Source organism: Cuculus canorus, chromosome 26 (assembly GCF_017976375.1).
Source record: "Cuculus canorus isolate bCucCan1 chromosome 26, bCucCan1.pri, whole genome shotgun sequence".
In the NCBI taxonomy this organism is placed as follows: domain Eukaryota; kingdom Metazoa; phylum Chordata; class Aves; order Cuculiformes; family Cuculidae; genus Cuculus; species Cuculus canorus.
Genome location: NC_071426.1, coordinates 2,273,234 through 2,299,762, shown reverse-complemented (window position 1 = coordinate 2,299,762; position 26,529 = coordinate 2,273,234). Strand labels below are relative to the sequence as shown.

General features: G+C 51.6%; 1 protein-coding gene across 3 annotated transcripts in view; it reads left to right on the top strand.

The window, feature by feature from the left end:
• Nucleotides 1–26,529, top strand: part of BIN3 (bridging integrator 3) — a 50,575-nt gene that overhangs the window by 10,137 nt on the left and 13,909 nt on the right. The window contains exons 2-6 of one of the 3 annotated variants that reach the window (XM_054088874.1): nucleotides 4,199–4,247; nucleotides 11,909–11,949; nucleotides 13,000–13,061; nucleotides 18,494–18,630; nucleotides 19,613–19,653. In XM_054088874.1, coding sequence (XP_053944849.1) covers nucleotides 4,199–4,247; nucleotides 11,909–11,949; nucleotides 13,000–13,061; nucleotides 18,494–18,630; nucleotides 19,613–19,653 — 330 coding nt within the window. The remainder of the gene's footprint in view (nucleotides 1–4,198; nucleotides 4,248–11,908; nucleotides 11,950–12,999; nucleotides 13,062–18,493; nucleotides 18,631–19,612; nucleotides 19,654–26,529) is intronic. The other 2 variants (XM_054088875.1, XM_054088876.1) reach the window with 2 other exon arrangements.

Here is a 26,529-nt window from a genome sequence, read left to right as displayed (position 1 = left end):
GAGACATCAAACAAAAAAAAAGGCACCGATCCTGGTTTTCCTTGGGTGTGTTTAGACCCGGGCTCAGCTTAAGGTGACGGTGAATCCGTGCTGTACAGGTAATCCAAAGATTCCAGCTGCAGGTAGTGATAAGACGAGGGGGAATGGCTTTGAATTGGAAAAGGGAAGGTTTAGATTGGATATTACGAAGAAATTCATCATGACGAGGGTGGAGAAGCCCTGAGAAGTGGTGGCTGCCCCATCCCTGGAGGTGTTCAAGGCCAGGTTGGATGGGGCTTGGAGCCCCTGATCCAGTGGGAGGTGTCCCAGGGTGGAACTGGATGGGCTTTGAGGTCCCTTCCAACCCAAACCATGCCATGATTCTATGGTTCTATGATCTTTCTCTAACTTGGTTGCATTATTGTACGTTTCTGAGTGCAATAAACCACCCCACGGCTCATAATTTCAAAGGCAATGGGGGTAGACTCGCTATGTCAGACGCACATTGTCCCTCCCTGTGCTCCACAGAGGGACAAAATTCCTGGTGCCGGCAGCAGCTTTCAGGGTGAATCCGTTTGTTTTAAAAGCTCTGATATGATCTCTACCTCTCAGCTCATTTTCTTCCTTACTGCATTTATTCCTGTTTATGCATCTTGCTTTCCCCCTTCTCCCCCCTCATATTAAAAGGCAAAGGTTCAGAAAGCGGGAAGATTATCCCAAATTGTGAAATAGCACCAACAACAGCAAAATTGGTGCACAGACATTGCTTGCGCGAGGTGATTTTATAGAGGTTTCACCCAGACAGACGTAATTAGCCAACTGGCATCACGATGCTAATAGAGATATTTACTGCTTCAAAGAGCGTTCCCAGTGCTGTGAAGCGTTCTGGTGGTTTCCTTTTGTTCTGGAAGAAAGTAACTGGGATTTTTTTCCTCTTCCCATCAGCAGGGATGGGACAGGAGCCCTGAGCTCCCTTCCCCTGATGCCAATTTGTGGCTTTGCCCTGCCTGTTCCTGCATCCCTCTTTTATTACCAGAGTCATGGAAGGGTTTGGGTTGGAAGGGACCTCAAAGCCCATCCAGTTCCACCCTGGGACACCTTCCACTGGATCAGGGGCTCCGAGTGCCATCCAACCTGGCCTGGAACCCTTCCAGGGATGGGGCAGCCACCACTGCTCTGGGCAACCTGGGCCAGGGCCTCCCCACCCTCACAGCAAAACATTTCTCCCTAAGATCTCATCTCAGTCTCCCCTCTTTTAGCTGAAAAACATTCCCTCCCATCCTCTCTCTGCCCTCCCTGATCCAGAGCCCCCTCCCCAGCTTTCTTGGAGCCCCTTTCAGCAATGGAAGCTGCTCTAGGGTCTCCTTGGAGCCTTCTCTTCTCCAGGATGAACAATCCCAACTCTCTCAGCCCATCCTTGTACAGGAGGTTCTCCAACCCTTGGATCATCTCCGTGGTCTCCTCTGGACTTGCCCCAACAGCTCCATGTCCTTCCTGTGCCGAGTCTGTGAATGAATCCTGTGTGGAATAGCCTTTCTTTAACCCAGCTTCTCAGCGGACAATGACGGGATCGCTTCTCTAGAGAACCTGCGGGTTTGGCCAGAGAAGGGCGAGGGGCAGGTTGTGTCCAGGTAATGCTTTAAGTCACCCTTTTAATTGTGCTTTCCCACTAGGAAGCAGCCTATCTCCAGCTTGAACCCCGTGCTTCTCCCTGTGTTGCTGAAAACTGCCCGGCAGCCACCGTGGCTTATCGTACAAGCTGTTTTTTTCCTCCACTGGGTAAAAAAAACATATCTTTTTCTCTTCCTTCCACTGAGTTAGGTTGATGCCATCACTTCCAAAAACATCGAGTGATGGCACCTGGCTGCGGCTGGGACAGCCTGTGCCTGTGTGAGTAAGGGCGGTGCCTCAGCTGAGTTTATATTTGACCCATGGAAGAAAACACAAAGAAATAAATCCTTATTTTTTTTTCCTTTCTTCCTGTAAGGCACCACACAGCCGGTTATTGACAGGATAATTATACACCAGAGCAGTGTTTGTTTATAAAAGAAGTGTGATTCACGGCTGCCAGGCCTGCCACAGGACTTGGAAAGGGTTAACAACCTCAAATTATATCAAGAACCATAAACAGGAAGTTTTCCAGAAACATTTAAATTTAAACCTGGTGACTCAGGTTGGCTTTGTGCTCCCTGAGCTGCTCGGGAGGGACGCAGGGGTTGTAGCCCCAGTTTTTTACATCGCTGGTTTGCAAACAGATAGGCAGAAGGGAGCCTGGGATGGGCGGATCATCCTGGGTTGGCTTTGTCCGGGTGGACGGCGTGTTGCTTTGTCGCAAGCGCTTTCTCCTTGTGTCGTGTGGTGTTGCGCATAGTTGGGGTTTGCAGCACGTTATGCTACAGAATCAAGGAATTATAGAGTAGTTTGGATTGGAAGGGACCTCAAAGCCCATCCAGTTCCACCCCTATCCATGGGCAGGGACGCTTCCACTGGATCAGGGGCTCCAAGCCCCATCCAACCTGGCCTTGAACCCCTCCAGGGATGGGGCAGCCACCACTGCTCTGGGCAACCTGGGCCAGGGCCTCCCCACCCTCATAGTGAAGAAATTCTTCCTTATGTCCAGTCTAAATCTGCCCCTCTCCAGTTTATACCCATAAATACACTAATATAAATGGGTTTTGTGGCCTTCCAGTTGTGTGATCGAGCAGGATTGTAGCAGCACTGGTGTGGGAGAGTGTGTAAGTGTTGGGGCCAGACTTGTTTGGTATTTTTATCCACGATCTGGATGAGGAGATCAAGTGCTCCTTCAGTCACTTTGCAGATGACACCAAATTGGGTGGGAGTGTTGAACCGCTGGAGGGCAGGAAGACTCTGCAGAGGGATCTGGACAGGCAGGATCCATGGGCTGAGGCTGTGCAGAGGGATCTGGGCAGGCTGGATCCATGGGCTGAGGCTCTGCAGAGGGATCTGGACAGGCTGGATCCATGGGCTGAGGCTCTGCAGAAGGATCTGGACAGGCTGGATCCATGGGCTGAGGCTCTGCAGAGGGATCTGGACAGGCTGGATCCATGGGCTGAGGCTCTGCAGAGGGATCTGGACAGGCTGGATCCATGGGCTGAGGCTCTGCAGAGGGATCTGGACAGGCTGGATCCATGGGCTGAGGCTCTGCAGAGGGATCTGGACAGGCTGGATCCATGGGCTGAGGCTCTGCAGAGGGATCTGGACAGGCTGGATCCATGGGCTGAGGCTCTGCAGAGGGATCTGGACAGGCTGGATCCATGGGCTGAGGCTCTGCAGAGGGATCTGGACAGGCTGGATCCATGGGCTGAGGCTCTGCAGAGGGATCTGGACAGGCTGGATCCATGGGCTGAGGCCAATGCGATGGGGTTCAACAAGCCCCATCCAACCTGGCCTTGAACCCCTCCAGGGATGGGGCAGCCACCACTTCTCTGGCCAGGGCCTCCCCACCCTCCTCATGAAGAATTCCTTCATAATGTCTAAGCTAAGTCTTTCCCCTTCCAATTTAAAGCCGTTCTCCCTCATCCTGTCGCTCCATGCCCTCGTGAAATGTCCCTCCTCAGCTTTCCTGGCGCCCTTTTCAGCACTGGAAGCTGCTCTAAGGTCTCCGCGGAGCCTTCTCTTCTCCAACCATGTGTTGTGTAGTTTATTCTGAGTACTCTTCACCTCTGAGCCAGCTCACATGGGGACTATCATTCAGGTAACCCAGATTTTACGCGCAACCATATTAAAGGTTTTAAGAATGAAGGCTGTTCCGCTGGCAGGTGAAGCCGCTCCTACAGCTGTTGTAGCAGAGGAATCCTTTGAAGCAGCTCCCAGTTCCAGACACCCAAGTTGTTGCTTTTTTTAATATCCTCTTTCTAAATATTTACAGGGTTTGTTATTTATTTATTTTTATCCTTTTCTTTTTTTTTTTTTAAATGGTCTTCCCCTCCCCTTCGGGTTTGTTTTTCAACAACAAGTGTTCTTCAATCGGTTGCTTTGCCAAGGAGCATCCGTTGCATTTCTTTGCCTTACTGGGACGGTGGGGAAAGGGATGTGGAGATGGAGATATTGACCTTGGGGGAGACAGTGGCTCTCAGAGAGGGCGACCAAAAGGAGGGCAGGAGCTCCAGGAGAAACCCTGTTCACCCCAAAACCCATCGACCCGCGGGGCTGAGCTGTTTGAAGCTTGCTTACACGTTCCCTCTTCTCTCTTTTCCAGGATACCGTTCAAGATCGGGCAGCCCAAGAAACAGATTGTACCCAAGACAGTGAGTAAACCAGTTCCCCCTTTTTAGCTCCAGCCTTTGATCATGTGGCTGATGAGTCAAGCCGGCACTTTGACTCGTCCCATTTTGCGAGCGTGTGCGTGTGCGTGCGCGTGGGAGGAAGATGGGAGCGAGCAGAACCTGTTGCCGCGTGTGACCAGCGCTCGGTTCCTCGTGTGAGGAGCGAGGGGGAGCCCCAACCAAGAAGAGTATTTTGGTTTGGGATCTGTTTCATTTTGTCAAAGGGAGGGGGGAGGATGAGGAGGGAAAGAGCTCTTCGGATCTGGCACCGTTTTCCTTGGAGATGGCTGATCGGGCTTCCTTCCTTCCTTCCTTCTTTCAGCAATGGCTTGTTTGTTCATCCTTTCTGAGCAGATGGAGGAGGAGGAGTGGTTCAGATCGCTGAATATAACTGTTTCCAAAGAAAGGCTTATAAGCTGAGATGCTTAGTGCTCGGGCGTGAATTAATTTGTGCTGCACAGCATTTGCTTTAAAAGCAAATTAAAAAAGCATTTTGTATTCTCGTGCGTTTGAGACTCCTACCCCAAGCGCTGGGGCTCGCAGCTGGCGGTGGTGTTTTCCCTCCTGAAGCAGATGGGCTTTGCCTTTGTCCCATGCAAAAGAAAAAGCTGTGGCACCTCACGGTCTCTGCAAACTCACCTGCGTCCCTGCTCTAAAATAAGTGCTCCAGCAGCAAGCGAGGTGGACACCTTGTCTTTATAACGGCATTGGTGACCTAATCCCTTGAACAGCCTAACATCTCTGATCCTTCCTCTCTGGGCCACTCTTAATTCCTCAGGATGCGTGGGCACTCGTGTTTACGGGGCAGTTCCTCCTTGGGACATGACATTTTCCCCCCGGAGGCAAAGGGCTAAAGCCGCCACTCCCTTACGGCTTGATTGTCATGTTTTATTTTAGAGGATTTGGTAGTTGAGCGCTGCCGGAGAGCAGCAATTTACTGTAACGGCTCCAAACTGTCAGTACAGAATTTAAGCCAGGCAGGCGATGAAGATAAAATCCCTCGATGGTTTTTATATCTCTTCAGCCGCCCCTTTTCCGGGGTGACCAGCTGGTAGAAGGTGCTGCTGTCTGCATCTCCCAGGAGAAGCAGCCCACCAGCCTCAGGTCTTCACACCTATTCCTGTTCATTTCAGGAGCCTCCGCGCCGCCTTGCTTCATGAGATTTTGCCTCTCATTATCTTTCATGGTGTTTCCAACACCGGTGTCCTTCCAGGCTGTCTACTGAGATGTGTTCCTGTCCATGGCGGAGGGTTGGAACTGGATGATCTTTAAGGTCCCTTCCCACCCAAACTATTCTATAATTCTATGAAGAACGAACTGCTCTGCAGCTCTGAGTGCCTTGGCCAGCATTCTTGGACGACTCCACCCTACCCGTTCTCACATCTGAATTGACTGTGTTTGCTCTCTTGCCAGCACTTGCTGATTTTCCCTCTGCTCCTGCCACATTCAGTGTTGCAAGAGGTTTGTCTCATAGACCTCGTCTTCCCTGTGCTGCTGAAATCGGCCGTCCCTGAGCTGCGGCAGGAGTTTGAGCTCGGTGCAGATGAACGGTTGCACCTTTGGGAGCTTGAGCTGCTGGTATGTGCTGTTCTGAGGCAGTTGGCAGGCATTGCTTTTATATATATATATGTGTGTATATTAAATAGAACAGCTCAGAATATCCGGCAGGCAGAGCTTCATTCAGCAGCGCGAGTGCTTCCAGGCCCCTTCCTTCCTTCCTTCCTTCCTTCCTTCCTTCCTTCCTTCACTCCCTCAAGAACAATGAGTTTTCGTGTCAACGACTCAAAGTCGGATGTCGATTTTTAACTGGTTTCTACTACCCCGTGTTGATGATGATGATGATGATGATGATGCTCTGTAGGCAGCAGATACGTGAAAAGCCAAAACTAGGAAGCCGAAAGCTTTGCAGCCTCCCAGCGAGTGTAAAGTGCAGCTCTTCAAAGAAGAACAAATGGCAGGAAAACCACTGATCTCCCCCGGGAACGAGGCATTTCGGCATCACGGTGTGGAAGCGATGGGGTTGCTTTGTAGCTGGAGCGAGCCGGAGGGTTCTGGCTTTACCTCCCAGTTGCAGGCTGAGACGCTCCATCTGTGCAGGCTTTGGGGAACAGCGGTAGCAGCCGAGGTCTGTGATGTTCCAGATGTTGGCCTCTGGAGCCCGCTGCAGGAAGTGGGAAGGTGTGGCATCTCCAGGGCTGCATCCCAAGCCGATCAGAAAGGAAGTGGTTGCGGGTAAAGGATCTCCCACTCACAGAGATTGGACCACAAAAGAGGAGGGGGGAAGGGGAAAAAAAAAAAGAAAGGCATTATTAGGATCTGACTTATTTGGCGCTGCATGAGGCTGCAAGTCGAGCATGGGAGAGGGAAGGATCACAGGAGAGGGCAGGATCGCTTTGCCAAAAATGCTCTGCTCACCAGCGAACCTTTTTTTTTTCCCCTTGATGAAACGATTCTGGGGCTGGTGTCAAATCTAGGCTGGCAGTAGTACTGAAAAGCAATTTGCCTGGGCCGCAGAGGGAATTAGTCATGATTCCCTATGCCCACTCGCTTCTGATCCTTTGAAGAAGGGCATGGTGTCAACCGTGGTTTAGCTCTTCAGGTAGAAGGAAACCCCTGTAGAAAATACCGGCTGGTGAACTGAAGTGATCTCCCGCCCCCCAGACATGCCTCTGCTTTGTTTCCACCTTAACCTGGGCAAATCCAATTCCAGACAGCATAATCTCTCCCCTCTTCTTCCCTGAAAAGAGCAGCTGTCACCGTGCTCGCCGAGAGGCCCGGAGCCGGGTGGGAGGATCCGCTGTGCAGAGAGGACCTGCTGTCAGCAGAGCTGCGGAGGACACAGGAACACAGCCCAATTAAACTAATGCCCAGTGATAGGAGTTAAACCTGTTAGAATTATATCTCTCTGCAGAATTGCTCAAATCCAATGCAACGACGAAGCCTCTTACGACGGCGATGTTCTTCCCTCCCCCAGGACAGGTTTGGTCTGAGCAGAGGTTACGCTGGAACCCAAAGCCGCGCTTGTCTTCCCAGCTCTCTTGCAGCTCTAGCTTGATGAAGTTCATCTGCGTCCCCCCGAGGTTGTACCCTGCTCTTCACCTGCGCTCAGGTTATCCGAGCCGGCAGGTAGCAGGCAAGAAACGCCGGCTGTGCATCCCCACGGGGCACAGAGCCAGGTCGGCAGCCGGAGGAGCCAGCCGGCTCTTGGGATGAGGGAACCCAGCACACAGCCCCTCGCATCGCCCAGTTTTTACCCCTTCATCCCTCCCTCCTTCTGGCCTGGGCTGACTCAGAAGGCTCGCCTTCCTCCTCCTCGCTGCCTGACCTTGGGTGAGTCAGCTTGGCAGGGAGCGGAGACCTGAGCCGTGGGCCCGCGCGCCTGCCAAGCCTCCTTTCCTTGACTCATCCCAGCAGCTCTGCCTTCCCCAGGGATGCCGGACAAAGGAGCTCCATGAGCAAGAGGATTCCACTGCAGCTGCCGGCCGTCAGCACCTTTCCATTGGGCTCCAGCAGTGAGCTGGAAATCCCAAATAATGGAGTAAATCGAGCGGAAATGGTGGGACGATGCCAGTTAAATAATTTTGCTCCTTTTCACTCTCCTCCTTTGAACTTCAGTGGGATGTTTACTGGCCTCTACGGTTTGGAGGTGCGACCTTTTCCCTTTTAGCGTGCTGTCTAAGCAGCCTTTCTTGAAGGCTTCCTTGCTAGACGAGGATTTGGAGAGCTTGCTGAGTGGTGAAGCCCACGAAGACCCGGTTCCACCTGCACTCTTCAGCATTGCTTTGGCTCAGGGTTCCATAGTCAGGCGAAGAGGGAATATTCCCCAACTTAGAGAATCATAGAATGGGTTGGGTTGGAAGGGACCCTAGAGATCATCCAGTTCTCCTCTTGCTTGATGGGATAGCAAAGAAATTCCAGGTTATAGCAGAATTTCTTATTACACGGGTTTATTTCTTTTGGAGAAGAGGGAGCACGTGCTTTCCTCTCGTTCCCAAGCCCCACGAAGAGGCTGAGACCACTGGAACATGTAGAAATCAGCCAGCCCTCCTCCTCCAGGGAAAGAAATTAACCTCAGGGGAAGAAGAAGGTTCATCACAGTCCCTTATTTCCATCTCTTTGTAGTATTGGCTTTGGTCTTGCTTTGTTGCCTTGTAACCATGGTGTCGATTATGATATCGCCTTTAATGCAGAAGGGTTGTTCTCAAGGTGGAAGGCCCGGTGTTTGCAAACACAAATAAGGTGGTGCAAAAGAAGAGCATAATTTTATTTCAATGCTTTTTTTTTTTTGTCATTGTTCTTTATGTAGATTTAAGTAAAAACCCGGAGATGAGCAATCTTTGCATTAACTTGCCCAGAAGAAAAAAACATTCAGTACCGAAACATGGTTTGATTTTGAGTTTTCCAAGAGAAGCAGCAGCGAAGTGGGATTGTTTTAATATTACCGCAACTGCCCTTCAGGATATTGTAATTTTCTTGCCTGTACTTCTTGTTCTCGTTCCTCTTAACGTGATAATCCTATCCGTAGCCTTTTGCCGTGAGTGTCGGAGACGGGTGGCTATTGATGATCGCGACTGGGAGCGGGAATTACTGTGTACTCTGCAAAATGTGCTCGGCTTACTCTCGGCTTGTCCTCCTCGCGCTCCTGTGCTCCTCAGGTCGCTGCCGCCCGTCAATCTGCGCGGCGTGAGCATGTGAGAGCAGGATTTATCTGTCTAGTGCATGCCTTGGGTTGTTTGTGTTGTATATCTGGGCTCCTGCGATGCAAACGAGAGCAGCGCCGACCGGGAGGGCTACAGCAGCCTGCAGACTGTGATGACTGGTAGCCAGTTGCTACTGTGGGCGTGAAAAATAAGAGCAATCCTTGGGCAGCTGTCTCTGCATGGATGGCATCGGAGACGTGAGTCAGGCTGGGCAGCTGAAGTGCCGCCTCGTAGATCCACCTCGATCCTATGGAGAAAGCACCCGGGGAAGAGGAGTTGGGGGTTTTAGAGACGCTTGGGAGCCCTGGGAGGTTTAGGGGTTCACATCATAGAATCATGGAATGGTTTTGGATTGGAAGGGACCTCAAAGCCCATCCAGTTCCACCTCCTGCCATGGGCAGGGACACCTTCCACTGCATCAGGGGCTCCAAGCCCCATCCAACCTGGCCTGGAACCCCTCCAGGGATGGGGCAGCCACCATTTCTCTGGGCATCCTGTTCCAGGGCCTCCCCACCCTCACAGCAAAACATTTCTTCCTAATCAGTTTTGCCTCCCTTTGCATCCATGAGGCAACACCGCCTTTTGCTCATTCATAGAATGGAAGAGACCCACAAGGATCATTGAGTCCAACTCCTGTCTCTGCAGAGGACAACCCCAACGTTCACACCATGCGGCCGAGGGCGTTGGAACAGCAAAAGGGAAGGGGCAGATACCATGGGATCTTTGCAGATAGTTTCATTTCACATCGAAACCCTCCAGTTCTTAGGAAGAAGTTCTTCACAGTGAGGGTGGGGAGGCCCTGGCCCAGGTTTTCCAGAGCAGCGGTGGCTGCCCCATCCCTGGAGGGGTTCCAGGCCAGGTTGGATGGGGTTTGGAGCCCCTGATCCAGTGGGAGGTGTCCCTGCCCATGGCAGGGGGTGACACTGGATGGGCTTTGAGATCCCTTCCAACCCAAACCATTCTACGATTCTTGGAGGAACTGCTGGCAGAGCAGAGACAAGGAAGAACCTCCCGAACATGGAGAGGGACTGGAGAAGGATCCCACCAGCTTTCAAAGGACATACTTTTGAGCTGTGCCTCAACCCTCTCTGCTTTGCAACCAAAACAATTCACACATAAGCCGTATAAATAGAGTGCAATATTCCCTGGTTATTTTAACAGCCGGAACAGCCATGGGAATCGAGGGTGATTTTTACTCCGTGCTGGTTACCTGACCTCCAGGCACCAGCTGCCGTGGATTTTTGCAGAACTGCGAACCAGGCAGGAGCCGGGAGCTGCCCCCACACTGCTCCGTGCCTGGACCATTTTTAGCAGCACAAAAAGGGAATCGGAGATTGTTGGAGGTGTTTTTTTTCCTCGGCAGGGAGAAGCCAGCCTGCATCCCCTGGATGGTGGGAGCTGATGGTGTGGACAGCTGGCCGCTGGGGCTGGGACCCGGCACGCGTGCTGCCTGCCATCAGATTGGGTTGGGAGCATCGTTGTGGAGTGTCTGGATCTGGCTTTCAGTCTCTGAATCCCATTTTCCGTAACTGAAAGTGTAGAGCGAAAAGATGTTTAGGAAAGGAAGCTTCAAGAAAAGTGGGATTACTGCACTGTGCCTTAAAATAGCGATTTTGATTGAAAAGCAAATGTCCTGATTAATTGTTCTCGATTCCCATAACGCTGTTCCTTCCAGCTTGGGTTTGAAATCCCGAGGACAGCCTGAAGATTTGGAACAAACCTTTGGAATCCTTCTAGTCCTGGCTGCTTGCGACGCTTTGCATTTCCTTAATAGCGTGGTAGCTTGACAACACAAATGAACCCAGTTTTGATCCCATGACAACAAAAGCGCATGTATTTACTCTTGGCTGGTCAATTGAAATCCATTTGCTTGTTTGGTCGACAAGGTGTGGAATGAATGTTTAAGCGTGTGTTAAAACGGTCGGCATGGAAGGAAAGTTCCTTAAAATATCTCATATCGCTGGAGATTTGCTGCCAGATAGCAAGTAGGAGGAAGCAGTCATTGATGTAGCGTCAGGAGAAGGGTGTTCTTCAGCTCTGTGCTGGTTTCTCCACCCTTTCCAAGGTGCCGCGGACTTCTTGGACCGCTGCTCTGGCTGAATTATTTCATCAGAGGGAGGTCTTGCAGGAATAAGGAGCGGATGGAGGAGGCAAATAGAGATTGGAGGGCTCAGTTGTGGCTGGAAGGGTTTGAGGAGGCAAAACCCGTCCTGTTGAAGGTGGGTGGGGGTCAAGCAGGGCTCCGCACTGCTGGAGGAGAAGCAGCTCCTTGACTTCTGGGCCAATGGTGCCTTTGGAAGAGAAAGTGGGCTTGTCCCCTGCCAGCACTGAGCTGAGCTGTGGGCGCTAAGTTGCGATCGCTCTGCTTTGAAGGCATTTCCATTTCTTCTGTCAGCTTCCAATTCATGTGCTGGAGCACATCCTTGGCATGAGCTGGCGTGGTTGGTGGCGGTGTCTTTTGCTCTAAGAGGGGAAAAAAAACAAGACTTCATTTCCATTTGAAGCGTAAGTCCCCGTTGTAGCTGCAGCTCACGTTACCCTGGGCTCACATCGGCATTTCTTAAGGACAAGTCTCCCTGCATGGGCGATTGCTGCTCCAGTAGAATCATCGAATCATAGACTGGGTTGGCTTGGAAGAGACCTCAGAGATCATCCAGTTCCACCCCCTGCCATGGGTAGGGACACCTCCCACTGGATCAGGGGCTCCAAGCCCCATCCAACCTGGCCTGGAACCCCTCCAGGGATGGGGCAGCCACCACTGCTCTGGACAACCTGTTCCAGGGCCTCCCCACCCTCACAGGAGAACATTTCTTCCTGAGATCCCATCTCAATCTCCCCTCTTTCAGCTGAAAACCATTTACCCCCTCACACTATCCCCACCCTCCCTGATCAAGAATCCCTCCCCACTCCCTTTGAGCTGATTTCCATCTCTTCTTTCCACAGGTGGAGAGAGACTTTGAAAGGGAATATGGAAAGCTTCAGCAGTAAGTATCAACCGTACCGGTAAAACCAGAACAGCAGCATACTTCTCTGTTGTGCCCTCTTATTGCATCTTCCTAAGAAACTTTATCCAGTTCCGCTCTTCCCAGCCCTGTAATTTCTAATTCTTCAGGGTTTCTCTGGTGGCTGGCTGTTCAAAGGTGTCCTAAGAACTATTTCCAGTGGGATGGAGGTTTGCAGATTGTGGCAGCTCTAAAGTAAAGAGTGTAAAATTGCCAGGAAGCCGTGTGGTCACCACACAGCTCAACACCTCTGCGGACAAATCCTGCTTTTACCCCCTTGACTGCGTCACATATGCTCATGCTTTATCGTTGGAAAGCATTTGGCTTTACCATTCATGATAAGCATGAGGATTTGAGAAAATATGTGACTTGGAATAAGGGCTGGAGGTCCTCTGCTATGAGGACAGGCTGAGAGAATCGGAGAATGTTGTCTATCCTGGAGAAGAGAAGGCTCCAAGGAGATCTTAGAGCACCTTCCAGTGCTGAAAGGGGCTCCAGGAAAGCTGGGGAGGGACTTTTTGCAAGGGCATGGAGTTATAGGATGACGGGGAAGTGGCTTTAAATTGGAAGAGGGAAGTTTTAGATTGGACATTAGGAAGAAATTCTTCACTATGAGGGTGGGGAGGCCCTGCCCAGGTTGCCCAGAGCAGTGGTGGCTGCCCCATCCCTGGAGGTGTGATCCAGGCCAGGTCGGATGGGGCTTGGAGCCCCTGATCCATGGGAGATGTCCCTGCCCATGGCAGGGGGTGGGACTGGATGGGCTTTGAGGTCCTTTCCAAGCCAACCCATTCTGTGATTTTTATGATTCTCTGACTTTGAATAAGTGATCACCAACTTGAAAAGGTTGAAAACCATCAGAAAACAAGCAGAAAAGGTTGGGCAGCGCTGAAGTGCACAGAGCCTTGCCTGGATATTTTTAACTCACAACAGAAGCCAGCATATTCAGCCCGTAAATGATTTGTTGCGTGTGTGATACACTCGGGTTTGTTTCCTTCCAAGATTCAGACTTTGCCTTGTTCTTCCATCTTTCAGATTGGAAGATCAGACCAAAAAACTTCAGAAGGATATGAAGAAAAGCACAGATGCAGACTTGGGTATGTGACTGTAGGATACATAGACTGTGAACTTGGCCACAAAGAGATGAAGTGACTTTCTCAAGATCACATGAGTAATCTGTGACAAGCCTGCAAAACAAATCGAGCTCTCAGTCCCACTCAGTTTGCTTAGTTACAAGGCCATCTGCGTGAGGGCTGCTGCTGAGCCGTATCTCAACCAAGCGAACAGAAAGCGTGTTATGGGCTTAGTCCCTGTCTCCTGAGCTGCGGCTTGCTGCGTGTGGCCTTGGACAAGTCGCTTTTCTCTTCTTTGCCTCAGTTTCTGCAACCGAGAAATAGGAGTAATTATTCCGGTTCTCGCCTTAAAACAGGCAGGAGGAATCTCCAGCTGAGTCTGTTGTGTCAAGTAATGCGTATTCACCCGCTTCAGTCAAGGGCGTGACAGGCTGTCTGAAGCCAAAGGAAGGTGAGATGAGGCTTTAGGTGGTCTGCAAAGCACCAAGTAGACATCGCTGTCCGTCTTTTATGTATCAACTGCTGACCTAGCAGCTCTTATTCAGGAATAATCCAGCTCCTTCCCTTCCTTTGGCTTGACTTCATGGCAGTGGGCAATGTAGGAAGCAATAACTAAGTCATCTCTGCGTGTACCGCCTGCATGGGGTGACATCTGCCCTTCAGGCGTCCCATCCCAAGGCACGATGGCCCCAGCCCACCTCATTCCTGGTAAGAAGCTGGTGTGACCACACCATGTGGTGCAGGCTTTAAATGAACTCGGGAGAGAGAACATAGGGAGGGGCTCTTGATCAGGGAGGGTGGGGATAGGATGAGGAGAAAAGGTTTTCAGCTGAAAGAGGGGAAATTGAGATGAGATCTTAGGCAGAAATGTTTTGCTGTGAGGATGGGGAGGGCTTGGTAGAGGCTGCCCAGAGCAGTGGTGGCTGCCCCATCCCTGGAGGGGTTCAAGGCCAGGTTGGATGGGGTTTGGAGCCCCTGATCCAGTGGGAGGTGTCCCTGCCCATGGCAGGGGTGGCACTGGATGGGCTTTGAGGTCCCTTCCAACCCGAACCATTCCATGGTTCTATGAAGATGGAGCGGTCTGGCCCAGGGAAGCTGGGAGAAGTGGATTTGGTGAGTGCGGGCTATTAAACCGAGCAGGGCAGCCTGCAGGAATTATGAAGCAAAGAGCTGTTTTAAACACAGATGGTTTTTCTCAGCGTGTGGTTTGGAGTCGTCCCTGTTTGTAGCGGGCCCCCACAGCTCCAGAGCCAAGGCAGATGCACCAGCGCAAACAGGTGTGGGCTGGACTGGTCCAACACTCATCCCTGGGGGAGTTGAGTTCACTGGGGGGCAGAGGAGTGGGAAGGAGCCCCACCGGGCTCTTCGCCAGCGGGAGGGCTGTCAAATTTGGGGCTTCCCATGACACAGGCTCTCACCTGCGTGTACGTCTGTGTGCACGCTCCGATATCGCCAGTCATAAACACGGATCCTGGCTCTTGCCCGCATTCTCCCTCCCTTCCCAGAACCATGCTGGCGCGTGTGTGAGCTTGGACAGGGAGAGCAGCGGGAAAGGTGCTGCCAGGACTCGTATCCAGGGTGAAAACTGCCCTTTCTGGGGACTTTGGTCTTTGTTAGGGATCCTTGGGTAAGTTTTTCCTTGTTAAGGATTCCCCTCCCCTCCCTTGCAGTGGGCGTTGTTTATGTGGAGCATTTCAAGTCCCAGAGGAGCTGTGGGAGGACTTTCTTTTTCCGTTCTGCTACATGGCAGAGTCACAAATGAGCCTTGGCCAGATCCAGTAAGATCTGATTTCTCATTTAAAGGCATGAAATCATGAGTGTAAGAGAAGGTTTTGAATGTGTTCTGGTTGAGGGATGGCTGAAGGAGAAGGAGGTAGATCCCATCGAGCCTTGAGGACTGCGTTCCTCACCTGGCAGTGCCCATTCCTGCGAGGACAGAGCTCTGCTTGCTCAGCCAACATCCAGCCCCCGTATCCAAGGAGGAGGGCAGTGTATCAGCATTGTTGTGTCCTCCTGAGCATCTTATTTCTTCCACTGTGCCGTGGGGGTTGATTATTCACTGCCTGCAAACACTCCCAAGCAAACTGGACCTGGTGGCTCCAGTCTCCACCTTCTGCCAAAAAAGGCTCAGCTTGAAATGAGGCCGATTCCTCCGTCTGTATGGAAATATTCCTGCAAGGCTCAGCTACTGCCCTGCCAGCGGCAGCAGCGTGGCTGGGAATGAGGTAGGGGGTTTTAGCAGCACTCTGTGCTCTAGCCACCTTTCCCCCCCCCTTCCAAACAAAAGATGATCTTAAGGAGCAGGAGGATGTTCTTTAGTTGGAGACAGAAGCTCTCCTTTTTAAATGAGATGCAAGTGAACCAATGGATCACGGTGGCTCAGTTTTGCTTTCTGGAGCACGGCTCTACTCTGTTATTTTTATCGTGATGCAAACAGGCAGCAACTCTAAGAGTCACCTCTTTTAGTTGAAGGCACGTCCCGCGAGCTTTGTGAGCAGAGTGTGGTACAGCTCCTCCTGAAACCCACCCCAAGGGGCAGGTGATGCTCCCACCTCCCTCTCCCACATCCCCTCTCCCATCTCCCACATTCCACCTCCCCTCTCCCACGTCCCCTCTCCCATCTCCCACGTCCCATCCCACGTCCCCTCTCCCATCTCCCACGTCCCATCTCCCACGTCCCCTCTCCCATCTCTCACGTCTCCTCTCCCCTCTCCCATATCCCACGTTCCCTCTCCCATCTCCCACGTCGCTCTCCCATCTCCCACGTCCCCTCTCCCACGTTGCTCTCCCATCTCCCACGTCCCCTCTCCCATCTCCCACGTTGCTCTCCCATCTCCCACGTCCCATCTCCCACGTCTCCCCTCCCCTCTCCCATCTCCCACATTCCACCGCCCTCTCCCATGTCTCCTCTCCCATCTCCCACGTTCCACGTCCCTTCTCCCACGTCCCCTCTCCCACATCCCTCTCCCATCTCCCACGTCCCATCTCCCACATCCCCGTTGAGTTTCCCAGTGGGATTCACCACCAGGCACGTGGAGGTGGGAGCAGGGGCTGCCTTCCCAAGGTCCTGTGTCCCTACACCCCATCAGGGACGCAGCGTGTATCGGGGTGTTCAGAGCTGCTTTAGGAACCGCCAAACCTGCCGTGTTTGCTTTTTCCGAGCTGGACCGATGAGGGAAGTGCCTGAAAAGCCCTGTTTTGAGCCTCGTGGTGTGACCCCACCGCTCCCCGCGCCGTAGCGCACTTTCCGTCCTCTCTTTATGAAAGGAAACTCATTTTCCTTCCAGCCGAAGGAGTTCTGCCATTCTTAACTCCGTCCTGTTTTGGCACAAATCCTTCCTCAGATGTGGTCACCCATATGGATTATATCCCATCTGTTTAAAGGTTTAAATGCCTAAACCCTTCATGTTTGGATAATAGACGGATACAGTAGCTTTGTTATTCTGTAGTTGGTGTCTCGTTCTCCATCGAGCTTCCCAGCTCTTCGGCTTCTGAGCTCTCTGTATAATTGTGCGTAACCTTTAAATCAGAATGGTTAACCCCTTGATTTATGATCTTAAGCCCCATTATTTAACCGACTTTAACTTTTAATATCTGAGTGAGTACAGTAGGAGCCTTTCCAAAGCTCATCCGGAGCATGGCTCAAGCATCTGGCTTTCTGATCTTAAACTGGAATAACTTCCAGCAACAGCGCTGACGAAAAAGAACATTTTATTTTAGTACCCAGGACTTTTTTTTTTTTTTGTCACTTCTTTATTCCCATTTATATTGATGCTTTTGCCTTTTTATTCCTCTTCTTTTCCATTCTCTACCTTGAGCCTGGAGGGGGAACGGCTTTAAATTGGAGGGGGGAAAATTGAGATTAGACACCTCTGCTATAAGGACAAGCTGAGAGAGTTGGGATTGTTCAGCCTGGAGAGGAGAAGGCTCCGGGGAGACCTTAGAGCAGCTTCCAGAGTTGAAAGAAGCTCCAGAAAAGCTGGGGAGGGACTTTTGATCAGGGAGAGGACGAGGGAGAATGGCTTTCAGTTGGAAGAGGGAAGATTTACATGAGACATTAGGAAGAAATTCTTCATGATGACGTTGGGGAGGCCCTGGCCCAGGTTGCCCAGAGCAGTGGGGGCTGCCCCATCCCTGGAGGGGTTCCAGGCCAGGTTGGATGGGGCTTGGAGCCCCTGATCCAGTGGGAGGTGTCCCTGCCCATGGCAGAGGGTGGCACTGGATGGGCTTTGGGGTCCCTTCCAACCCAAACCATTCCATGATTCCTCCTCTTTCGTAGTGGTCCTCTCATAGGGATTTAATTTAACCTTTGTGTGGATAGGGAGAGAAAACAAAAAGAAGTGCTGGGCGAGACGGGAACTGAAGCATGTCAGAGTGTGACCTGGGGTTTCTGGATTCCGTGTTCGGAAGAAACGTCAACCTTTGCTTTTCCCCTGGCTTGCAGGTTGGTCTCCACAGGCTGAAAATTCCGGCTCCTCAAGGGAAAGCGCTTAGCCAGCTTGTGTCTCTGCTGCTTTTGTGCACCTATTTTGAGAGGAGAAGCGAAACCTCCTCTTCCAGTCCTGTCAGTCTGGTCCTGAAGCACTAAATCCACTTCAAATATATATATTTTTATAAAGCTGTTTGAAAGACTTAATGGACTGTGATTTTGCTCATTGTGGAAGAGCTGTAGTGAGACTGAGAGTGACACTTAATAGTCTGTTGAGAAAAGACATATGAAAAAACCCATCTACATCTCTTTTTTTTTTTTGAAGAGAACAGTGCTTTTGTTAGCTTGGTATTATTTCTGGCGACATCACAAGCTGTACATTGGAGTTGTTCAGGCTTAACTTATATAAAAACAGTTCTCTTGGTGTTTATGTGAATGAATTGAATCATAGAATCAAAGAAATGTTGGAGGGGACCTCAAAACCCATCCAGTTCCAACCCCTGCCATGGGCAGGGACACCTCCCACTAGATCAGGGGCTCCAAACCCCATCCAACCTGGCCTGGAACCCCTCCAGGGATGGGGCAGCCACCACTGCTCTGGGAAACCTGGGCCAGAGCCTCCCCACCCTCACAGCAAAACATTTCTCCCCCAGATCTCATCTCAATCTCCCCTCTTCCAGCTGAAAACCATTCCCCCTCATCCTCTCCCTGCCCTCCCTGATTAAGAGCCCCTCCCCAGCTTTCCTAGAGCCCCTTTAGTACTGGAAGCTGCTCGAAAGTCTCTCTGGAGCCTTCTCTTCTCCAGGCTGAAAAGCCCTAACTCTCTCAGCCTGGCCTTATAGCAGAGGTGCTTCAGCCCTTGGATCATCTCTGTGGCCTCCTCTGAACTTCATTCCAACAGTTCCATGATCAACCTTTGCGTGTTCCAGCCCTGGCAGTGAGGGGTTGGTTTGTGTGTCTGTCCCACCAGGCAGCCGCTGAGATGTGACCTTCTCTGTTTTCCTTTCCACGCTCCTGTTGTCCACAGCCATGTCCAAGTCGGCTGTCAAGATCTCTTCGGACCTGCTGTCTAACCCACTGTGTGAACAGGATCCCAGCTTTCTGGAGATGGTGATGGCCTTCGACACAGCGATGAAGAGGATGGACTCTTTCAACCAGGAGAAGGTGAGTACAGTTTTGGCTCAAGCCAGGGACACTAGGGTGTGCTGAGGTGCTATTGGTGTCATAGAACCATTGAGGTTGGAAAAGACCTCTAAGTTCATCCTGCCCAACCATCAGCCCAACCCCACCATGCCTGAAGTGTCACCTCTACACGTTCTTTGAGCCCCTCCAGGGATGGAGACTCCACCCCTGCCCTGGGCAGCCTGGTCCAGGGCTTCACCACTCTTTCAGTGAAGAAATTTTTCCTTATATCCCATCTCCCCTGGTGCAAATCGAGGCCGTTTTCTCTTATCATATCCCTGGTTAACTCAGGAGAAGAGCCCAGCACTCGCCTCACCACAACCTCCTTTCCAGGAGCTGCAGAAAGCGATGAGGTCTCCCCTCAGCCTCCTCTTCTCCAGGCTAAACACCCCCAGGTCCCTCAACTGCTCCCAGAACCCCTGTTCTCCAGCCCCTTCCCCAGCTCCATTCCCATCTCTGGACATGCTCCAGTCCCTCAGTGTCTCCAAACTGAACCCAGGGTTCAAGGTGTGACCTCACCAGCACCAAGTCCAGGGGGACAATCCCTTCCCTGCTCCTGCTGGCCACCCCAGGGCTGATCCAAGCCAGGATGCTGCTGACCTTCTCGGCCCCCTGGGCCACTGCTGGCTCATGTTCATCTGCGGTTACCCAGCACCCCAGGTCCTTTTCCACCAGGCAGTTTCTCAGCCGCTCTTCCCCAAATGTGTATCTCTTTTTCCCTGTTTGTCATTGTCTCCGAGACGCTTCCCAGATAAGTTTCTCTGTAGTCATACTGGTTGAACTGGGAACTGCAGCTACATCCTGAAGACACAGGAGAAGGTTGCTATATTTTGGTTAAAGGGCGTTGTGGTTGTGCTCAGGAGCCCGCATCGTTCCACGGTAGGCGCTGTGCAAACAGATATCGTTGTGCAAACGGGCTTTTTCAACAAGATTGACATCTAATCATCCTTTTTGCTTTCCACAGGTGAATCAGATCCAAAAGACAGTCATCGAACCTTTGAAAAAGTAAGTACCGGCATCGTCGGATGAGCCATAGCGAGGGTTTGTCATAACTGTGTGCTTGAGGGATGTGCATCATCGAAAGAGGTGCTGCCAGGTTAGAAACAGCCCTTGCTAAGGAGGCGATGGTTCAGATCCCTGTGATGGAGCAGCGTCTTCCTTGCTTTCCAGCCAGGGCGTGGAGAGGTGGGCTGGTTTAACTGAGGCCATACTCTGTGCCAAAGGTAAAGACCTCTTGTGTCTTAGCCTACCAGATGGCTTTATCTGTGCTTTAAAGAACACCTGAGGTGAGCGACACTGAATGCATTAAAGCACCAAGCTTCTCTCCCTTTAGATGTTGGGTTCTACCAACACTTTGCTCCGTCCAGCAGAGGTTTAGATTGGATACGAGGGAAAATTTCTTCATTGAAAGAGTGGTGAAGCCTTGGACCGGGCTGCCCAGGGCAGTGGGGTGTCTCCATCCCTAGAGGGGCTCAAAGAACACGTAGATGTTCTTCAGGACGTGGTTTAGCAGGCACGGTAGAGTTGGACTGATGGTTGGGCTGGATGAGCTGAGAGGTCTTTTCCAACCCTAATGATTCCATGATTCTAAAGGGAATAATTGATAGGGGAGGCTCCGTTGCAGGCAGCCAGCACGGGCAGTGCCATCCAGCCCAAGGTGGTGAATGTTCAGGAGTTTGAGCAAAAGGCTCTTCCATTTGGAAGTTTTCTAAGTAAACCGAGTAGAAACTTGCTTTTAGCGAAAATACTTTCATGTTTATAATTAATATATCCACGTAGGAAAGAAAGAGATATTAGAGAGCCATCGTAGCTAGGCAGCGCGCAGGTGGGAAGCATGGACAGAAAGACCCCTCGAGGTGGGGACTGATCCAGGACGGGATGTCTCATGGCAACCTCTGCAGGAGAAGATTGAGCCCACATGTGCTCTGCATGAGGAGGTCCATGACAGGGGAGAGACATCAGGGAGCATGCAGGACTCCAACCTTGCTCCAAACCGTTCTTGGAAGCAAAACCTTATCAAAGAGTGAACACCAGAGCTGTCGGCAGCACCGTTGTCGTAGCAGGCTTCCATCTTTCCGCCAGTTTCTTGCTCTCCGGTGCTGCGCGGTGCATCCGTGCTCGCTCGTGCCTCGGCACCGCAGCAGTTTGGTCTCCTCAGGCTCATCCGGTGCGATTCCCTTCCGTCTACACAGTTTTTTCTGGCGTTACCGGTGTCACACAGGCTGTCCCCCCGTAGCGTTTAAGGAGCACTGCACTCACTGTACCAAATGTCTTCTGAAACCCTCAGCTTTGCTCTTTTCTTACCAGAACAGAGCAAAGGAGCGAAAAGAAAACCAAATGACTTTAATCTGACAGTAAGTGGTGCAAATTGCTGAATAACAATTTCAGTTCGGCTTTGACACAGGGGGTGCGGTTGTGGGGTTGTTGGTTTGGTTTTTTTTTTAGTGAAGTTGTTGTTTCTGCCCAAGATCTGAAAGTAAAATCACTTTAGCACAGGAGGTTACACTGTGTTTCTGTCCAGGGGGGAATTTGGTGACTCAAGTTTTACCTTGGTTGTCTCTCCACAGCCAAAAAGTCTTGATTATTTAGGTTAAAAAGAGGAAGAGGGGGAGGGAGAAAGGGAGGGAGGAAGGAAGGAAGAGAGAGAGAGAAAGGAAGGGAGGGAAGGAGAAAGGAAAGGAAGGAAGGGAGAAAGGAGGGAGGGAGAAAGGCAGGAAAGGAGGGAGGAAGGAAGGGAGGGAGGAAGGAAGGGAGAAAGGGAAAAAGGAAGGGAAGGGAGAGGAAGGAAGGGAAGGGAGAAAGGAAGGAAGGGAGAAAGGAAGGAAGGGAACGGAGGGAGGAAGGAAGGGAGAAAGGGAAAAAGGAAGGGAAGGGAGAGGAAGGAAGGGAAGGGAGAAAGAAGGAAGGGAACGGAGGGAGGAAGGAAGAGAGGGAGGGAGGGAGGAAGGGAGAAAGGAAGGGACAAAGGAAGAAAGGGAAGGAAGGAAGGGAAGGAGAGGGAGAAAGGAAGGGAAGGAGAGGGAGAAAGGAAGGGAAGGAGAGGGAGAAAGGGAGGGAGGGAGATGAAGGAAGGGAAGAAGAGAAGAAGGGAGAAAGGAAGGAAGGGAGAAAGGAAGAAAGAAGAGAAGGAAGGAAAGAAGAGAAAGAAAGAACTTCCTCCCCAGCTTGTGCTGTGGAATTGTGTTGCTTATTATTTAGATTGTCCTTATGAAAGATACATTAACTTTTTCTTCCAGCATTCTGTTAAAATTGGAAGCAGGGCTTGTGTCTCTGAAAGCTTCATGGTTTGGGTGGGGTTTTTTTTTTCCCTTCTCCAACTTGCGTTAGTTGATGAAATGAGAGATAACACCTTTCCCTGCAGACCTTGCCTTGCACAACTTGAGGCCCCACCTCCCCACAACCTCCTTTCAGGAGCTGCAGAGATTGTGAGGAGGTTTTCCCCTCTTCTCCAGACTAAACACCCCCAGGTCCCTCAGCTGCTCCCTGAACCCCTGTTCTCCAGCCCCTTCCCCAGCTCCGTTCCTTTCTCCGGACACCCTCCAGCCCCTCAATGTCCTTCTTGGAGTGAGGGGAAGGTTGGGGAGATAGTGGAGTCTCACAGGACACGGAGTGGTTGGATTGTTCCTCCTTGGCACCGGTGCTGTGGGGATGTTTCATCTCTCGAGGTGTGATGCTCAGCTCAGTGGTTATCAGCCCCTTTCTCGGTTACACGTAAGGGTATTTACTTCAGCATCCTGGCTGCTTTCCAGGCTTGGCAATTCTCTCCAACTTCTTCTGTTTCCATTGGTCTCCCAATATATAGGGGTTTCCCACCCCCTCCCTCCTGCCCTTTGGCACCTGCAAACAGTTGCTGTGTGCTCTTAACCAGCTTATATTTCATGCTCGGAGAGGCTGCATCTCTACGCCGAGTGAAAAATGTTCTCTTTCCTCCTCTCTTTTTGCTTTCTCCTCAAACCTAGGTACGAGCCCGGCCGAGCCGCGCAGCCAGGAACATTTCTAAGGAGCCCAAGGGTCCATTTTGAGGCTAATGAGATGCAGGAGAGAAATGCAGAGCTTGCACCTCCCCTTGTCCTGCTGGCGGATAAACCCCAGCAACGTTTTTGAGGATAAAAGTTTCAGCTTAATGAAAGCTGCCTTGAGGAGCTCTTCTTCTTTCCAGTTAGGTATTGCTTCCCCTCGCAGTCCTCCCCAGCCTCTCCCAAACTTGCTTTGACCTAGAAAAAGGCTTTTTTTATCTTTCTCCTCCAACAGCTGCGCTTTATTACATCTTCACTGGTGGTCTTTTCTGGTTTATTAAGCAAAGAAACAGATAAGTACAGTCCAGGCAATTATCATTAGTGGGAACGGATTCTAATCAGAGGCACATGGGCAGGAAAATCTCCGTTCGGTTGTCCAAGGATTGTAGTTTGCAAACAAATATTGGAGAAATAGTTAAATCATATAGAAAAAAAAAGAGGTGTAGTAGTTTTAGGGTTTAGAGGAGGGGGGGATTTAGGTATCGAGGGAGGTGGAGGCTCTTCTTGTTTAAACTCTTCTGCTTCTGGGGAACGTAGGGTTCCTCCGCGTTTGGCTTTTTGAGCCCCTTGGCTGGGAATCGCTCCTCGACCAAAGCTCTAATGGGAATATTGCATATTTTGCCGTGTGGGTTGGGCAAGGCTCAGCTCTCCTTTTTTTTTTTTTTGGGAGACGCCTGTGTAAATCACACCGGCTCAGCAGATTTGGGGCGAAGGGGCAGAAAACCAGCTGGCTTCGAATTCCCCGTTCCAGTTCTTCGCTCTGGTTTGGGTGAGGAGCGAGGTGGATTGGTTAATCAGGGATTGGGGATGGGCTCTGCGTGGTCACCTCGGTGTCACATACAGTGTGGCGGTGTTTAAGGAAGGAAGCGGCTTAAATAAGCCAGGTGGTTTGGAGATTCATGGGCTTTAATGCCTTTTGCCTTTGGAGCCGATTTTCCTCGGCGCGGGGTCTCGAGTTAACAAACTCGGGCTGTCTGAACCTCCCTGAGCTGGAGGGTGTCTTGGTCACCGTGACATGGCACCACCGATCCCACTCCTGAAGCCGAGGAGCTGGTGGTGGGCAGGGAGGGGTTTGGCAGGAGCAACACAACGGGTCTGGGTGGCATCAGACAGTGTTGGGGGTCCCAGAGGTGCCATCCAGGAGCCATCGGAGTATAAATTCCGTTAGAGCTGGACGTCAGCAGGTATCTGATGGACAGGCTGAGAGAGTTGGAGTTGTTCAGCCTGGAGAGGAGGAGGCTTCAGGGAGACCTTAGAGCAGCTTCCAGGACTGAAAGGGGCTCAAGGAAAGCTGAGGAGGAGCTCTGGATCAGGGAGTGCAGGGATGGGATGAAGGGGAATGGCTTGAAATTGGAAGAGGGAAGATATAGATTGGACATTAGGAAGAAATTCTCCATGATGAGGGTGGGGAGGCCCTGGAACAGGTTGCCCAGAGCAGTGGTGGCTGCCCCATCCCTGGAGGTGTTCCAGGCCAGGTTGGATGGGGCTTGGAGCCTCTCATCCAGTGGGAGGTGTCTGTAGGTGGAACTGGAAGGGCTTTGAGATCCCTTCCAACCCAAACCATTCTATGATTCAATGATCTGCTGGCGATAGCGACCCATGTGTGGCATCCATGGAGCAGAGAGGGGTCTTCTTCTTCTTCTTCTTCTTCTTCTTCTTCTTCTTCTTCTTCTTCCCATACCCCTGCCATCAACGTGAACCCTCGAGCTGCGTTTCTTCCTCAGCAGCTGAAGCAGATAACCCACCGGCGAGCAGCCCCAGGGGTGCTGGGGACCGGAAGCAGGAAAAGCCGCTTTCATGTCCTTAACGAGCCCCTAATGAGGATTTCGTGCACAAAGCTAGCCACATGGCTGCCTGGCCCCCTCCCGTCACGCACGGGACTCAGCCTAATCCCCGGCTCGCTGCTTTTTTGTACCGGCATCTTCATTTTCTCTTCCTTTGCGCTCTGGTCGGAAGGGCTGGTTTTAATTTCCCCCTTCCTGGTGGGTGGACGGGCCCACGACGGACGTGTGGGCACGGGCTGAGGAATGGCAGGCATTCCCCGACATAGCCCAGATGCTTCGGCATCGCGCTGAGCCTTCGTTGTGCCTCTCCAAACTCCCTCCTCATCTCATCCAACATCACTTTCTTTTCCATCTCATGCTCCCCAGCTCCATTACTCCTTTTTCTCCTGTCCATGGACCTTGCCTACTTCGGTTTTGCTTTCATTTATGCAAGCAGTTGTCCCTAAAATCAATTATAGACTCATGGAATTGTTTGGACTGGAAAGGACCTCAAAGCCCATCCAGATCCACTCGCTGCCATGGGCAAGGACACCTCCCATGGATCAGGGGCTCCAAGCCCCATCCAACCTGGCCTGGAACCCCTCCAGGGATGGAGGAGCCACCACTGCTCTGGGCAACCTGTTTGATTCATAGAATCATAGAATAGTTTGGGTTGGAAGGAACCTTAAAGATCATCCAGTTCCAACCCCTCTGCCATGGACAGGCACACATCCCGCTGGATCAGGTTGCTCCAAGTCCCATCCAGCCCGGCACAGAGAAGAGCTCATGTGCATGCCAGCCTCGTCCAGCTCACAGAGCTACCAACGAAAGACTTGAGACACTTAAAAATACGGAGAAATGAAGATTTAATCATTATTTTTTTCCCTGTACCCAACCTTAGCGCCTCTTTTGCGTCGCTGATGCTAAAAACAGGGTCTGGTGGACACCGCGGGGATGCGTCGGGATGATGGAGAGGATAGGAGAGGTGGCGCGTGGACCTCGCTGCAGGTAGGCAGGCAGTGGGGTGGTGATCCTGCTCCTGGAGCAATCCCCATGGGGAGCCGACAGCTCTCCAGCCGCCAGAGAAGTGTTGGATTCTCAAACATCAGCTGTGTCAGCCGAGCTGACTAACGAACGGATCCGGCAACAACGGGGATCCTGGTGGCACTTTTATCTTGTGTGGCAGTGTCTCCCCAGCCCCATCCTTTAATTACAGGCAGCTGAAGGGCGGCTGGCGTGGAGACGAGGTGACACCGTGATATAATTCAGAGAACCGGGTGATTTCTCCATCTTTTCCGCGGCTAAACTGTCATCCCCAGAGGAGTTCACCAGTGGGTTCCCCCCCGCTGCCAGCAGTGAGGAAATAGTCATTTGTGTTTCCTTTTCGTTATCCTTGCGTCTCTCCCCTCACCTGCTCCTCTTAAGCCGCCTGCACCGTAATCCCCTCTCAGCAGCCTTGCCTAAAAAGTGACAGGGAACAACAGCGGCTTATTCCGCGAGCTGCTTTCGTGGCCGGGGCTCTAATGCCCTGTGCTGCTGGGTTTTTGACCTTCACTCCTGCTCGGTGCTTTTAGCACCGTCCTTGCTGCGTTTGCTTTAAATCGGGCTACGATTTTCTTTGCTTTGTATTATAAAAAAAAAAAAAGAGAGGTTTGAGTAACAAGAGGAGGGTGATCCTGGGCTTTTCAGAGCCTCTCAGCCCGTGCGAAAGCAGCGTCTGGGTGGAGTGTACGGAGAAGGACGGGGCTGGGTTTATCAATAGATACCCAGGGGTGCTGTACGGTTCTTTATAGAATCATGGATTGGTTTGGGTTGGAAGGGAACTCAAAATCCAGCCAGTCCCACCCCCTGCCATGGGTAGGGACACCTCCCGCTGGATCAGGGGCTCCAAACCCCATCCAACCTGGCTTTGAACACCTCCAGGGATGGGGCAGCCACCACTTCTCAGGGCCTCCCCACCCTCACCGTGAAGAATTTCTTCCTAATGTTTAATCTAAAACTTCTCCCTTCCAATTTAAAGCCATTCCCCTTTGTCCTATCACTCCAGGCCCTTGGAAAAAGCTCCTTCCCAGCTTTCCTAGAGCCCCTTTCAGGACTGGAAG